This window comes from Leptonychotes weddellii, chromosome X (assembly GCF_054177405.1).
Source record: "Leptonychotes weddellii isolate Sample4059 chromosome X, ASM5417740v2, whole genome shotgun sequence".
Taxonomy (NCBI): Eukaryota; Metazoa; Chordata; class Mammalia; order Carnivora; family Phocidae; genus Leptonychotes; species Leptonychotes weddellii.
Window position 1 is genome coordinate 75,587,603 of NC_138385.1, and position 16,738 is coordinate 75,604,340.

The 16,738-nt window shown below is 44.8% G+C and overlaps 1 protein-coding gene across 1 annotated transcript in view; it reads right to left on the reverse strand.

The window, feature by feature from the left end:
- Window positions 1-7,943, reverse strand: part of ATP6AP2 (ATPase H+ transporting accessory protein 2) — a 21,453-nt gene extending 13,510 nt beyond the window's left edge. Inside the window, exons 1-2 of the mRNA XM_081808980.1 lie at window positions 7,719-7,943; window positions 1,060-1,190 (exon numbers count right to left, since the gene is read on the reverse strand). Coding sequence (XP_081665106.1) covers window positions 1,060-1,190; window positions 7,719-7,758 — 171 coding nt within the window. The 5' untranslated portion in view covers window positions 7,759-7,943. The remainder of the gene's footprint in view (window positions 1-1,059; window positions 1,191-7,718) is intronic.
- Between the last annotated feature and the right edge of the window lie 8,795 nt (window positions 7,944-16,738).

The following is a 16,738-nucleotide window of genomic DNA, read 5'->3' on the forward strand; positions in this document are numbered from 1 at the left end:
CGAGTCCCACATCGGGCTCCCTGCTCGGCGGGTAGCCTGCTTCTCCCTCTCCTACTCCCCCTGCTTGTGTTCCCTCCCTCGCTGTGTCTCTGTCAAATAAATAAAAATTTAAAAATCTTAAAAAAAAAAAGATTTTATTTATTTGGCAGAGACAGTGAGAGAGGGAACACAAGCAGGGGGAGCGGGAGAGGGAGAAGCAGGCCTCCCGCGGAGCAGGGAGCCAGATGCGGGGCTCAATCCCAGGACCCTGGGATCACGACCTGAGCCGAAGGCAGACGCTCAATGACTGAGCCACCCAGGCACCCCCAAATAAATAAAATCTTAAAAAAAAAGGGGACCCCAGAGAGTTCCTACCCTCTCCCCACCATGTGAGGACATGAAAAGAAGTCAGCAATCTGCAAACTGGAAGAGGGCCCTCTCTAAGAATCCGACCGGGCTGGCACCCTGATCTTGGACTTCTCGCCCTCAAAACTGTGAGAAATAAATTTCTGTTGTTTATAAGCCATCCAGGCTATGGTATTTTGTAACAGCAACCCAAACTAAGACATACATCCATTGTGCACTGAAAAAGAAAAAAAAAAAAGTAAAACTATACATCCTATTAATAGGACAGATGTGTTCTCATATACAAAGAACATCACTACTATGAATGATTACATGGTTAATGATTTATGATGATTTGATTTCATAAGCCAAGACTGTAGCATGTCTCCAAATCTCCCCGACTACAAATGAGCTTTTTCACTTTTGTAATCTGTACCAAATATACCTATGTCTGCTTCTTGCTTTCTTGGGCCATTAGCAGAAAAATCAAAAATACTTTCAGAAGTAGCTCCCAGTATCTTTTTAAAAATACACATACTTCTTGGGGCGCCTGGGTGGCTCAGTCGTTAAGCGCCTGCCTTCGGCTCAGGTCATGATCCCAGGGTTCTGGGATCAAGCCCCACATTGGGCTCCCTGCTTGGCAGGAAGCCGTTTTCTCCCTCTCCCCCTGCTTGTGTTCCCTCTCTCGCTGTGTCTGTCAAATAAATAAAATCTTAAAAAAAAAAATACACCTACTTCTTTAACAGAGAAGCCCATGGACAACGCAGCCACGTCTGGGATTCGCTCTCCTGGTATAGGCCAATTTCCATCTCGGAAAACAACAGACCCTGGTGATCTTAATATACTAAACTCGTTCCCCAAAACACCTGGAAGAAAACAGATTAATAAATGATCAACATCATAAATCTTTTGCACCCGTGTAGAAAATTAAATATAAAACGTTTCCCCATTCTCCACTGACTCAGCATACTACATATTATTGGACAAAATGCTGAATCCCAAACATCAACAAATTCTTTTTCAAAGTACTGCTCTACGAACCAAAGTCCATACATTCTGCTAACAGAGGCACAGTGATGAAACAGGATTCTCCTAACGATCAAGATGCCTTCCTACAGGTGGCCCTTAAAACAGAGGCATTTGGGGTCGCCTGGGTGGCTCAGATGGTTAAGCGTCTGCCTTCAGCTCAGGTCATGATCCCAGGGTCCTGGGATCGAGCCCCACATCGGGCTCCTGACTCAGCGGGGAGTCTGCTTCTTCCTCTCCCTCTGCCTCTCTCCCTGCTCATGCTCTCTCTCTCTGCATCTGTGTGTCTCAAATGAATAAATGAAATCTTAAACAAAAAAAAAAGGGGGCATCTGCCAAATCGGCAAGAATTAGAAATCAATGGCATTTCTCCAGAATTTAAAAAGCAAATGAGGGGCACCTGGCTGGCTCAGTCGGAGGAGCATGAAACTCTTGATCTTGAGGTCGTGGCTTTGAGCCCCATGTTGGGTGTAGAGATTACTTAAATAAATAAAACTTTAAAAAATAAATAAATAGGGGCCCCTGGGTGGCTCAGTCAGTTAAGCGTCTGCCTTCGGCTCAGGTCTTTATCTCAGGGTCCTGGGATTGAGCCCCGTGTCAGTTTCTCTGCTCAGCGGGAGTCTGCTTCTCTCTCAAATAAATAAAATCGTATCAATCAATCAATCAATCGCTAGCAAACAAACCCCTGGCACAGACTAAAACGAAGAAACCTGAAATCTCTAAATTATTTCTGCCATCGACCCTCTCTTCAAAATGCAAATTCATAAAACTCCTAGTATTTCACTCTAAAACTTGAGCAAGTTAGCAAATCTTAGGATAGAGGAGATCTTTCTTGACATCCCATAAGCAAACCCAGTGAAGTGAGAACTGTCAAAGGCAAGGGGCGGGCATGTTACTAGTCAGAATATAAATATTGCAGACTCTAGAAGCCAAGTAGTCTAGAATCCAATGGGTGTATCAAGAGGCTGAGAACAGGTATTCTGTAATAATAAAGCCAACAAGTCTAGAGGTAGGGAGCCTGAGATTAACAGAGCAAGGATGAGAATAAAGGGCCTATTTGATAAACCCTCCAAGGATGAGGTATCTGGCCTCTTCAGCCATTTTGTGTAAACCCAATGATGTCTAGCTCGCACAAAGACAAGTAACTTATGGAAACTTTCAGATTCCTACGAAAAGATCAGCTCCGAGTCCAAAACAAATCTTGGCCATGCTTACCCAGTATGGGAAAATTAGACTTTATTTAATAAAGCATCATTGTTATTCTCTTGACCTAAGGAAAGTACCACTTACAGGGTATGGGAATAAAGTTAGAAGCAACAATAGATGTTTTGGTGTTGCAGTATTGAGAGTAAATAAAAGGCCTCAGGATGGTGCTGATACAACATGAAGAGTTATGAGTTTCAATTCAGCGCAGCTGCCAGAGCAGGAATTTCCAAAATGTTCTAGCCGAAGGCAGGCAAAAAAAAAAAAAAAAAAAAATTAGCGGAACGGAAGGCTGTCTGTAACTGATAGACATCTTGGTTCACTACAGTAGTGGTTATTGCAAACGCTAAGGAAAATGGGGCAGCAACAGTCCTACACTTTCCAAGTACCATACACTAATTTGAAGAACCATATTTGGATCTGGAGATAGTCCTGTTTTGCAGCAAGGCCCTAGTCACTCAGTCCCAGCAAGGAGAGCTCTGCTGAATTACTCTGCCCCAACACTGTAGGTAGAATGCCCACTTCGGTGCCTGCACCACAGTCCTGCGGGAGCCTCGGGCTTTAGAAAACCTTACTGCTGGGGCCTCCTAGACTGAGACACTGCTGCTTAAGCCAGGTTTCCCCTGGAGACCTGACAGGAAGTCACCCATTCCCTACCACAATACAACCAGTCAAGGGAGACGCTGCCTCAACTTACAAACCCGACGCCGGCCAGCAGCCATCTCCGCCGTCCCTACCTTGCAAGCCCCCGGAAAGGCCACTGCAGTACTCAACTGAAATGAGCTTCCCGACTTCTTGCAACTTCTTTTATCACCCCTGCCTCAGACTTACCAAATAACCTCACCTCCAGCTTCGAAAGAGAGCACAGGAATCCCGCCCACTGCCTGCTTCCTCTCCCCACCACAAATTTATCTGCACCAGCCCCTGGCCTTCTCTCCTCTCCCTCCAGATGCTGGCTGGGCCGTCCCTCCTCCAGTCTAACATCATCCCCGCATTCAGCCTTCTTAGGGGCCTTCATTCACTCACCTATTAGTCATTCAGTGTTTATTACACGCTGCTACTCCGGGAAGACAAGGATCAGGAGCTAGGTGGCTATGCGGTTGTATAAAAGCTGGCCCTGTAGAATAGAAGCTCCACGAGGGCAGGGATTTCAGTTTGTCTTGTTCACACAATATCCCCAGGAGCTGAGAACAGTGCCTGACACATGGGTGCTCAAGAAATAGTTGCTGAGGGGCGCCTGGGTGGCTCAGTCAGTTAAGTGTCTGCCTTCGGCTCAGGTCATGGTCCCAGGGTCCCGGAATCGAGCCCTGTATCGGGCTCCCTGGTCTGCAGGGAGCCTGCTTCTCCCTCTCCCACTCCCCCTGCTTGTGTTCCCTCTCTCGCTGTGTCTCTCTCTGTCAAATGAATAAAATCCTTAAAAAAAAAAAAAAAATTTGCTGAGTTCATGAATGAAGCCACGCCTCATGCTACCAACTTCCCCTTTCCAAATGGCTCTTTCATTTCCTAAAAATACACTCTGGGTGCTCCCATTCTAAAATGACGATCACAAAACCCCTGCTTTGGTCCTACCAGCCTCGGCTTCCCTTCAGAGGAAGGATCCTGGAAGAGCAGCCAACGACCCTTAGCTTCTCTACTTCTTCATCTCAGATTACCACCCAACCCATCGCTCCCAACTCTACCGTGCCACCGAAATGCCTCACCAAATCCAAAAGACAATTCTCAGCCCTTAATTTATTTAACTTCTCAAAGCACCTGATCCTGGGCAACTCCCTCCTTAAAAGTCTCCGCCCTTAGCCCTGGTGAAACCCGGGCCCCTGGTTTTTGTTTTTGTTTCTCCCTAGTCCCTCTGGCAGTTTTCCGTTTCTTTCCCTTCCATCCCTTAATGCAGAGAGGTCCAAACTTCTTAGATTTCAACGCTTTGGGTACAAAATTTGAAAACAGCCCCAATATAGATATATTTATTTATAAAGTACACACTTGTAGAATAGACTGTACCTTCATAATATATTTCAAAGCACACAAAAACAAATTTTTTAAAAAGGATGAGATACTTGTGTAGTATTCTTCCCAATTTAATCATGAGAAAACATCAGATAAACCCAAATTGATGGACATTCTACAAAATATCTGATCGTTACTACTAAAAAAAAAAAAGATTAAAAAAAGCTATAGATGGAAGTTCTAGTACCTTCTTCTGGCATCCCAAGAGATCACCTAGCATACTCCACTTTTGAGATCTGAGGGCTCCATTCTTGACCCTCACTGCTTTCCTATCCTATATCCCTCTCCCTGGCTGAGCCTATCTACTCCTCAGGCTGCAAACACCAAAAACACAATGGCTCCCAGATTTTTATTGCCAGCCTAGATTTCCCTTGAGCCTTAGACCTACATATCCAACAGCCTGCTAAGCAGTTCCTTCTAAGTCCCATGGGTCCTTCAAACTCAACAGGTTCCGAACTGAACTGACCATCTTTCCACATGCTCCTTCTGCGTTCTCTATCTCCAAGGATGACCCCATCCTTCAGGCAGCGGCTCACACTGGTCATCTTTAAATCTTTCCTCAGCACCACAGCCAATCAACCACGGAATTCTGCCCATTTTTTTTTTTCCTTCTTATCTCACAAATCCTTTCCCCTCCAGGTCCAGTGCACACTCCCAGTCCCTTTCCAGGCTTGCTAGAACTGGGTCACCTTACGACCTGTCACACCTCTCTGAGCCAGCCTTTCTAGCACCTTTTCAAAATACAGGTATGTTCATTCACCCATCAGCTTAACCACCTTCACTCGCTGCCCTGAGCTTTTGAGACAGAACCCAAAACATAACACCCAAGGAACCTCACCAACCTTACTTCTGGGAGCTCCCCAACTTAACCCTTATACATTCTAGCCCCACTGAACTATTGGCTCTTTTGCTCTCACATCTCTGTGCTCTTACACAGGCCATTCTGTCTAAACTTCCCCCCCACCCCAACCTTTTTCATATATTTGCCCATGAGGCATCTCCCCCCAGGGAATTTTCCCTCCGCCTCCCCATTCTGGGCTAGGGGGTAAGTATCCCTCCCTTTGGGAACTCCCACCGTACTATGCTGTGATCCATGAACGGTGGATGGAATCAATAAGGGAAAAAATAAATAGGTCCTACTTTTGACTTCTGGGACATCACTGACCACATCAAATCCCTCTTCCACATGACACTCTGTCAAATTCCACATGTTTGCCCTTGGCCTTTCCTCTCCAGGGTAAACATCTGAATTTTTTTCAAATACTCATGACATGGTATTCATAACCCTAGTTCCCTTCCTCTAGTTCTCTCTCGGCTTTAGTTAACACCAGTTTAAAGGACTTATTTATTTCCTCAAATAGAGAAGTCCAATCTGTTAGAGATGTTTTCCACTAAATTAAACTTAGTCACTATGGAAAACAGTAATTTAACCTCATGTGACAAGACCAAGCACCGTAGAAACTGAAAAGATCAGATTCCAAGCCTGCATGAACTAGACTATTCTAGTTAGGAAAGCATGTTCAAACTGTGTACAGAAGCAATTACTTTGCCTCAGACCAAAACAAACAACCCCTAAACCTCACTGAATCAAAACAGTATCAGTCAACATTAAAAGATGGAATTTCAACAGATATTCAGTTAAATCACAGTATCAAAGGGAAGATTTTTAAATTTCAAACACTGAATTTAAAATGAAAGAAAAACACCCCTCAAAATAACTTACTAGATGGATCAGGACGACCCTTCTGGAGCCAGCAGCAGAAATGAAAGAACAAAACCTTAAAACCTTGGGGATGTGAAAATAAGTGTAATTACCATCAACACACAACTCTGAGCACACCTCCAGGGATGGAGAAGACCTGCAGATTTCAAGAACGTCAGTGGTCTACATACACTCATGCAGAATTAAACCACCATTCCAGGGACGCCTGGGTGGCTCAGTCGGTTAAGCGTCTGCCTTCGGCTCAGGTCATGATCCCAGGGTCCTGGGATCGAGTCCCGCATCGGGCTCCCTGCTCCGCGGGGAGCCTGCTTCTCCCTCTGCCTCTGTCTCTCTCTCTGTCTCTCATGAATAAATAAATAAAATCTTTAAAAAAAAAACAACAACAACAAAAAAAACCACCATTCCAAAAGTGGGTCAGGTCATCCCAACCCCTCACACACATTTTTAAGCTATAGGTTTTAAACAGACAGCCCCGTTTCTCCAAGTTCTCAACTTGGCCTCTTGTTCGCCACTGTCTGAGCCTCCTATCCAGGCCCCCCATCATTCCCACGCAGGCGCATTTCCATCACCTGTGCCACAATACACATAACGGAAAGACCCATGCTTTGGAGCCAGCTGATCCGGGTTCAATTCCAGCTTTGCTGCTTACTACCTGCGTGTTGTTGGATAATTTATTTAAGCTTGATCACCCTGTAAATCGAGGATGATGTCCTCTTCTAAGGACTACTGTAAAATTAAATGAATTAAATGATACACAGTAAGAGGCCAAATATTAGCGGACTTGCTGAACACTAGGGAACCTAGGTTCCACTCTGAAAGCTACCATTTACTTAACATGTGACCCTAAGAACGTGACTCACATCTTAGTTTCCAAATCCTTAAAATGGAGAACCTTGACAAACTACTCAGAGGTACGCTGAATTTGCCTTTAGAAAGAATCCTACAAAAACAATTACCCCATCTCCAACTTTTGTATTCTGAAACATAAGGGAGGAGACGTCACCAATTACTGATGACAACCGCTAGAAAGGAAGACACCAGAAAAATGCAAGGAAACGCAGCATCTGATGACAGCTCAGAGAAGTCTGCTTTCCCTTTCTCGCGGAGGGCTGCGGTTCCACAGTTAATTGGGAAATGCACCCCCGTGCCTCCGGAGCCGGAAGAGACCGGCGGCGGAACCCGCGGCCGCGCCTTCCTGGAAGAGGCGGAGGGTGGAGGCCGGCTCAGGTGCCCCCACGCAGCCCGACCCCGCCCCGGCAGCCCGCCAGGCCTGCCGCCACAGGTCGGTCCGACGAGAAGGCCGAGAGGAAGGCGGCTGGGGCGAGGCCGCCGCCGGTTGCCCGCACTGCGGCACTCGCCCCGCTGCCGCCCACCTGCGGCCGCCTCCAACCCCCCGAGGCTCCCGGCCACCCCGAGCGCGCCCCGGCCGCCCCGCCCTCACCCGCCGCCAACAAGGACAGGAGCACCACGAGCGCTGCCATGGTCCCGCGGTGGCCGCAACAGCAAAGGGCGGCACGGACCGGGACGGCGGAACGCGAGCGACCACCGCAGCCGTAGGGGGTGACGTGCTCCGGCTCGTCCCGACTGCCGGAGACCGCCCCGTCGTCGCCTCCGCTGGGACGGCTGCCGCCTTCTCCACCAATCGCCAGCTACGTCGCGGCCTACGGGAGAGACGTAGGCTGGGGAACGTCAGCCTCGTGGGCGGAGCCTAACGTGATGGATGGAAGGCCCTGCCAATGGTAGGCAGCGACTGGAGAGCCGGGCAGCTCCGCCCCCCGGCCCGTGACCACCAGTCACGAGGTGGAGCGTAGGGCCGGGTGTCGGGGTGTGGGGGATGACGGAGCTTGTGGAAGGATCCTGAGTACCCACGGGGTGGGGCTGCCTCCCAGGTGCGGACCCCTTGGCCAATCTCCAGTGATGGTCTCCAACCGGGGTGTCTGTGTCTTTCCCGGTGGCTTGGCTCCGCCCCGCTACGGGTGCAGCTGTGGAAGCTGCGGGGCTGGTTTGGAATTCGTTCTAACAATTGCACAGATGCTGAGCATCTGCTGGGTGGAAGCCAGGCGCCTCCGGGAGTCCCTGCCCTCCAAGCAGGAGTGCCAGATAAAACACAAGACGCCTAGTTAAATTTGAATTTCAGATGAACCATGAATACTTTTTAGTATAAATATGTCGTGAATATTTCATGGGACATGCTTATACTTTAAAAAAAAAAAAAGGTATTCGTGGTTTACCTGAAATTCACATATGACTGGGCGTCCTATATCTTGATTTGCTAAATCTGGCAACCCTATCTCCTAAGACTCTCCTCTCCACCAGGAGTGACGGGACAAGAACATTAATTACTTCCTTCATCCATTTGCTCAGTGTTACGTGAGGGCTAGACCTACTAATTAGACCAGGATCCTCTCTTCCGACTTTTAAGTTTTTTTGCCTATGATATATTTTCTTATATTTAAATTTTAGTTAACATACAGTGCAACATTGGTTTCTGGAGTAGGATTCAGTGATTCATCATTTACATACAATAACCAGTGCTCCTCATGTGTTTTTTGGAGTAGCGTTGTTGGGGTCCAGAGCCGTGGGCCAAGAAAGAATTCTTGAGACTCGGGTGCAAAAACGTGGTTTTATTAAAGCAGGGGAATAGGACCCGAGTGCAGAAAGAGCTGCTGCCCTGGGATTGTGAGGAGCGACTGATTATATACTATGGAGTTGAGGGAGGTAAAGAGAAGGGAAATTCCCAAAAGGATATTCATACGCTAAAGAAGGCTCAAGAGATAGTGGAGGCCTTGCTATTGTCAAGCTAAGGTAGTTTTTCCCTCTAGCAAGGCATCAACATTAAGATAGAAGGGAGCTTCCTTTATACTTAGCCTGCCTCAAGTATTTGTCAGTGGGCTGCAGGTTATAAGGACCTTTAATTTTATCTACATTTCCTTCTGCCATTGTCTCCCACATCAGTCACAAGTTTTTTGCCTATGATATTAAGCAAGAAGTGACACTGTGTAGCATCCAAGATCAGAAAACAATGCCCCGGCCCATGACCTTGAAAGATGTTTGTGGTTTCAATATGCAAGTACAGGAGAGGGGGTGGTTCTGGCAGGTAGCAAAAACTGTACGGTGCAGCATGGAGAAATCCTGTCAGTTGAGCATTAACTGTTAAATTTAACCAAAGAGGAGATTATATGGGGGAGGGGCACATAGGGCTAAAATTTTCAATTAGGGACATGTTTATTGAGAATGTTAAATGTTAAATAAAAAGAACTACACATCAACTGACAGGAAATGGGGAGCCAATGAAGGTGTCTGAGCTTTGTAAAGTGCACAAATGCCAAGACAGACTTGTTGGGGGGGAAATGCCCTACTGCTTACACAGTTTCCGGTCTGTTTTCTTCTTGGGATTAACTGAAGGAGAAAATAGGAGATGGCTTGAAAGCGGTGATCCCAGGAGTTTCTCAGGTAGCAGACCTACACCAGGAAAAACTTGCCCAACTCAAAACAGGAATCAGAACACTCCCCAAATACTCAGTTTTGAACTTTCTAGAACCCACTATGCTTACCAAAGCCACTCTCAATTTATGGAATGGAATCTGGATCTCCTCATTCAACTTCAGGAAACTCTTGACTCAAATTTGCATTCTTTCAGAGAAGGATTTGCACAAATATGACTTTTTTTAAAGTTTTTATTTATTTAAGTAATCTCTACACCCAATGTGGGGCTCGAACTCACGACCCCAAGATCAAGAGTCGCATGCTCTTCCGACTGAGCCAGCCAGGTGCCCCTGTACAAATGTAACTTTAAACAAATCTGAAAGAAGAAGGGATAGTTTTCCATTAGGAATGTGAAATTATTAGATTACCAAAAATGTCTAAAGTAGCTAATTTCCAAAGCATCAACTCTGAAATGACTGGCTTGGAAAAAAAAAAAATCAGTAAGAATTTAATCATTTTTAAAAAATTCATTTTTAACCATGATGGAGTCATTTCTCTTTACATCAACTAAAATTTTATTCTTTGTCCATCTTGCTGCATATCCTAAAACAGATTCTAAACCAAAGGACCTGAGTTTGTCTAAATAAACCTTATTTAGGGGCATAATCAACTAAAAGTGGAGCAGAACTCCTGCCATTTCATCCAGCCTAAAGAAACAGGAAATGGAGTGAATTTTTCTATTCTTGAAAGAGTTCTAGAACATTCTTATTTCTTTTAACTTGAAGAAGACCAAAACTATTATAGACAGGAACATAAAATCCCTCTTCTTTCCCCTCCCCGCAAGAAAACCTCAAAGTCTCTTTTATACTCTTTGTCTTGAGAAATAACAGCCTTTTTTGAGCTAGGGGTGAATATCTTAGCCTTTAAATCTAAAGCCCCCCTTTCCTCAGAGGTCTCCAAGGAGCATCACTGTTCCTTATAGCCTTGGAATTCAGCAAGATAAACACTGTAGGAAGCTTTCTCTTTGTTTCATAGATTGAGAGATTGAAACCTGCGGAAGGGCATATGTACTCAAGGTCACATTTTGGAATCGTCAGCAGTTCTGCTTCCTATATGTAGCCCTCCTGATTCAATCTTTAGCGCTCAGTAAACAATCGGTGATGTGCGTGTGGTTAACTTTTTCACTGAAGCGTTTAGAGGTGGATTTGTGTGTGGCAGGATAATATATGAAGTAATGACCCACATTTAGCCTAAAAGAAGCCTCCTCCTCCACCTTTATCACACCTCTCCTCCCAGGCCAAATAGCCAAGACTCCTGTCGTTCATTGCCCCGTGGGGGGGATTCTCAGAGAAGAACTAGGAAACAAAGATGTCAAATTCTTGGCTCTTGAGTTTTAAAAGGAGAGGTCCAGATACAAGATTTGAAAGAATACACAATTCAGTTTGTTTCCCTAATTCTGTCCCCCTGCCCCATGAATTCCAGGAGTAAGTTCTGAGTGATCCCCAGAGGCAGCATTGAGATGGCTTGGTTCCTGCCAATCAGCCATCAGGGAGCCCTGTGGAGGACAAGATCATGCCGTGCCCCTGCCGCTCAATTAAAATTAAGAATTTCTTTTCAAGGGCGCCTTGCTGGCTCGGTTGGAAGAGGGTGCGACTCTTGATCTTGGAATCATGAGTTCGAGCCCCACGATGGGTGTAGGGACTACTTACATTTAAAAAACTTTAAAAAAGGGGCACCTGGGTGGCTCAGTCGGTTAAGCGTCTGACTTCGGCTCAGGTCATGATCTCGGGGTCCTGGCATCGGCCTCTCTGCTCGGCGGGGAGCCTGCTTCTCCCTCTCTCTCTGTCTGCTGCTCCCCCTGCTTGTGCTCTCTCTCAAATAAATAAATAAAGTCTAAAAAACCCACAAAACTTAAAAAAGAAACAAACTGAGGGTTCTAGAGGGGAGGTGGGTGGGGGGATGGGTTAGCTTGGTGATGGGTATTAAGGAGGGTACATACTGAATGGAGCACTGGGTGTTATACGCAAACAATGAATCATGGAACACTACATCAAAAACTAATGATGTAATGTATGGTGATTAACATAACATAATTTAAAAAAACTTAAAAAATAATGTATTTTCAAAAGATACCATATACAGAATGTAAAAGCGGGGGGGTGAGGGGAGAGTAACTCTACAGCAGAGAAACCTGACAAACACTACCTCAGCCAGGTGATCAAGGCCAATGTCGGTAGTTACCAACGATGTTGATGGTGTGTACTCTTGATATGATGTGATGAGAATGGCATTTTACCTATGGCCTACCTCCCCAAACCCATAATCCCAATCTAATCATGAGAAAAACATCAGACAAATCCCAATTGAGGGACATCCTACAAAATATCATACAAAAGTATGGAGAGGCAGCTTTTAGGCAAACAGCCTTGAGCAATGGAATGTGGAAGGGCCCACAGCAACCCCCTTGCTGAATACAGACAGGACCATCAGGCGACTCACCTCAAGATATCCGTAGGCCCTAACTGACCAATGGGCTACTTGCAACCAGGCGCAATTACCAGAAAAGGGAGAATTCCGTACACTGCCCTACCTCCTCATCTCCACCTTTAAAAACAGCCCCCTCCCACTGCCTCGTTGCAGACTGTCTCTCCTCTGCCGTCCTGCCCACAGCTCCCTTGCAGTGTATTCAATAAACTTCTGTCTCCTTTGTTCTGCCTCAGGTGCATCCTTTTACCGCTCATGCCACCGGCTTCCACCCAATCGTCACCCCACATTTGGGGGCCCCCACATGATCGGAGAGACACCACATTTAGACACCACAAAGTACTCCTCAAAACTCTCAAGTTCATCAAAAACAAGAACAGTCTGAGAAACTGTCACAGCCAAGAGAGCTTAAGGAGACATGACAACTAAACGTAATTGTGCGTTCCTGGATGGGATCCTGCAACAGAAAAAGGAAATCTGAATAGAGTATGGATTCTACTTAATAATATATCAATATTGGTTCATTCATTGTCACAAATGTGCCATACTAATGTAAGATGTTAATAATAGAGAAAACTGAGTGTGAGGTATATGGGAACTCTCAAAAAGCTTCTCATTTTTCCTCTAAATCTCAAACTGTTCTAAAAAGTACAGTCAGTAAAAAAAACCATAAAGTAAATGAAAATACAAGCCAAAAACTGGGAAGATAAAAGATGAATTGCATCCAGACTACATAAATTATTCCTACAAATCAATAAGAAAAAGTCTGCCTGATAGAAAAATGGGCAACAGATGTGAACAGATAGTTTACAGAAGAGGAAATACAAAAGACCAGTAAACAGATAAGACACTCAACCTCATTAGTTGATAGGGAAATGCAAATTTGAAACCATGGGACATCACAACATACCACCAGATGGGCAAAAGTTAAAAGGTCTGACCATGCCAAGTGTAGGCAAGGATGTGAATCAACTGAAACTCTCGTAACATGCTGGTAGGAGCATAAATTGGTGCAATGATTTTTTTTTAAAAACATTGCCTAATTTATTAAAGTTGAAGATATACATGCCCTATGACCCAGCAGTTCCATTCCTTGTAATAAATATGATATGAATATGCACTTACATGTGCCAGAATACATATATGAAATGCTCATAACATTCATTTGCTCACTGGGGCATCTGAGTGGCTCAGTTGGCTGAGCCACCGACTTTGATTTCAGCTCAGGTGGTGATCTCAGGGTCATGGGATCAAGCCCCATATTGGGCTCCACACTCAGTGGGGAGTCTGCTTCTCTCCCTCTCCCCCCCCTTTCCCCTCCCCCCACGTGTGCTTTATCTCTAAAATAAATAAATAAATCTTTAAAAAAAAGAGAGGGGGCACCTGGGTGGCTCAGTAGGTTAATTGCCTTTGGCTCAGGTCATGATCTCAAGGTCCTGGGATTGAGGCCCACATCGGGCTTCCTGCTTGGCAGGGAGCCTGCTTCTCCCTCTCCCCCTGCCTGCCGCTCCCCCTGCTTGTGCTCTCTCTCTCTTGCTGTCAAATAAATAATAAAATCTTTCAAATAAATAAATAGAGAACATTCATTTGCCTACTATTCATAATAGCCAAAACTGGAAGCAATTTAAATATTCATTAACAATAGAATGGATAATAAATTGTGGCATATTCCATACAATGGAATACTATACCACAATGAAAATTAAGAAATGTAAATAATATATTTTTATATCATATATATTATATTACACATAAATAAGAAGTAAGCAATGTAATTCCATTTATATAAAGTTCCAAAGCAGGCAAAAAGAAAGTATATATATATATATATTTTTAAAGACTTTATTTATTGAGGCACCTGGGTGGCTCAGCTGGTTAAGCAACTGCCTTCGGCTCAGGTCATGATCCTGGAGTCCCAGGATTGAGTCTGCTTCTCCCTCTGACCCTCCCTCTTTAAAAAGATTTTATTTATTTATTTGAGAGAGAGAGAATGAGAAAGAGAGAGCACAAGCTGGCTGGGGGAGGGGCAGAGAGAGAGGGAGAAGCAGACTACCCACTGAGCAGGGAGCCTGATGCTGGGTTCCATCCCAGGGCCCTGAGAGCATGACCTGAGCCAAAGGCAGACACCCAACCGACTGAGCTACCCAGGTGCCCCAAAAGTATATTGTTTAGGTATGTAGCATAGGCATTCAAATTATATAGAAAAGCAAGGAAGTGATTACCATAAAAATCCAATAATGGTTACCTGTGGGGTGGTAGAGAAAGGGATGTGTCTAAAAGGGACATGCAAGGGGCACCTGGGTAGCTCAGTCAGCTAGGCATCAACTCTTGATTTTGGCTCAGGTCATGATCTCAGGGTCCTGAGATAGAGCCTTGAGTTGGGCTCCATGCTTAATGCAGAGTCTGCTTGAGATTCTTTCTCCCTCTGCCCTTCCTCCTGCTTGTGCTCTCTAAATAAATAAATAGGTAGATAGATAGATAGATAAATAAATAAATAAAATCTTTTTTAAAAAAGGGGGACATATACAAGGCTTTGGTGATGCTGGCCATTTCTGAATGACCTGGATGGTGGTTGTTACACTAGTGCTCATTTCATAATTATCCATATTCTGAACATTGATGTTGTACGTTTGCATGTTATATTTTACAATAAAAGGTTTTAAAAATCTAGTTTGCTTTTTTGGATCTTGAGAAAGTGTATCTTCCTTTGACTTGATAAGAATCATTTATATGTGATTTCAATGTATGTTTGGAGAATCTTGTGTTTACAACACAAGTCTTCAGTGAGTGTGGAAGTTTCCAAAGAAAGGCCAGAGTTAGGTTGGCCTGGTAATGACTGTCTTCCAAGACATTTTAGAGGTGTTATCTATCATGGGAATTTACCATAGGACAGTATCTAGGCCTTGGCCTGCCAGCCTGAGAACCCCAGTTCCGTCAGTGTCTCAGAGGGAGTCTGACTGCATGACATTGACCTAAAACAATAAACTCAAAAGATCTTACTGTAGAAAATAGCATTTTGTTCACTTACAATGAGATAGAAGTATGTGGTAGTCTACATATTCATGTCAACCTGGTCAGTGTATTCTCTCCAAAAACGGAAGTGACACAGGAATTCTAGTTACTCAAAATCAACTTGGTGAGCATGCAATCAGAGCAAATATTTAATGCATGGTGCTCTGTTGTACCTATCTCTACAGCTAGAATGTACTCCCTGGGCAGGCTGGATATTTGTGTCAGACTGACAGGACACTGGAATAAGCCACCTTTTTGGCATAACTGCACAGACCATACCTTTCCATTCGAGAGAGCTCCCCACCCCCTTCTTTGGTCCCTACCATGTTTGTTTTTCCTGATTAAACCTTGACTGAGACATGGCGATCTTCTTTCCAAGCTTTCATGGGCACTTCCTCTCACTGAGCCACTGGATACTGACTACAGTGACTCTGGATAGTTCTCTTCAGCTCCCCCTGAAAAACCTAATCAAAAGCACTAGGTTCTCTGAATCTATGAGGATAGAAGTCAGAATATTCATTATCTCTGAGGGTGAGGGAGGTAGACTGAGAAAGGACCCAGGGGAACTTTCTGGGGTGATGGAAACGTTCTCTATCTTGATCTGGATGGTAGTTACATGGAGGATACGCACAGATGAAAATACAACAGGCTGTTCACTTGAGATTCATGCATTTTACATGCAAATTACACCTAAAGTATTTTTAGCATATTCTCAGTTTGCACCTAGTGGATGATCATATTTAAACCAACATGAATAAGAGCCGTTGTTCGTTTAGTTTGTTCATTCACTCACTCATTTATTCCTGTATCCAACGTTGTGCCTTTACAAAGTGCTCTGTGACCTCTGGGCTCTGCTAACTTGGAGCTGAATCTTGGGGAAATAAGCCGAGAATTTGTATCCCATTTGAGGGGGGAAAGGGGAAAATGCTTCCTTTCATATATTTCACCTCCATGTTAGCAGGGACCCATGTTCACAGAGCACATTGTAAACATAACATTGGATGTATGAATGAATGAATGAATAAGTGAACAAATTAACAAATGATGGCTTCTATTTATCTATGAAGAATGAAATTGAGGGAATCTTCTGCTAATGAAGTGATCACAGTAAGTTCAACTTCCAGGTAATTACAAAGGCAAAAACAGGGCAAGACTTGGGTGCCTGGTTGACTCAGTCAGTGGAGCATGCGACTCTTGATCTCTAGGTCATGAGTTCAAGCCCCATCCATGTTGGGGGTAGAGATTACTTAAAAAACAAACAAACAAACAAGAAACCAGGGCAAGACCATGCCTCAGCCACAAGTATTTTCAAGACAATCTCTGGAGCTCACAGGAGCTGGTTGGGATGCTTGATCACCTGAACAGACCCTTGGTCCTCTATTTCTCCTATCACCTCCCCTTCTGTCTTTTCTGCCTTTCCCATCCCACTTCGGACCTATGGGCCACCCCTCCTCACTCTTTCTCTTTACCACACCCTGATTCCCTTTCCTCTCTCTCTTCTCTTCAACGTGTAGGACAAAGACCTGGTCCTGGATCCAT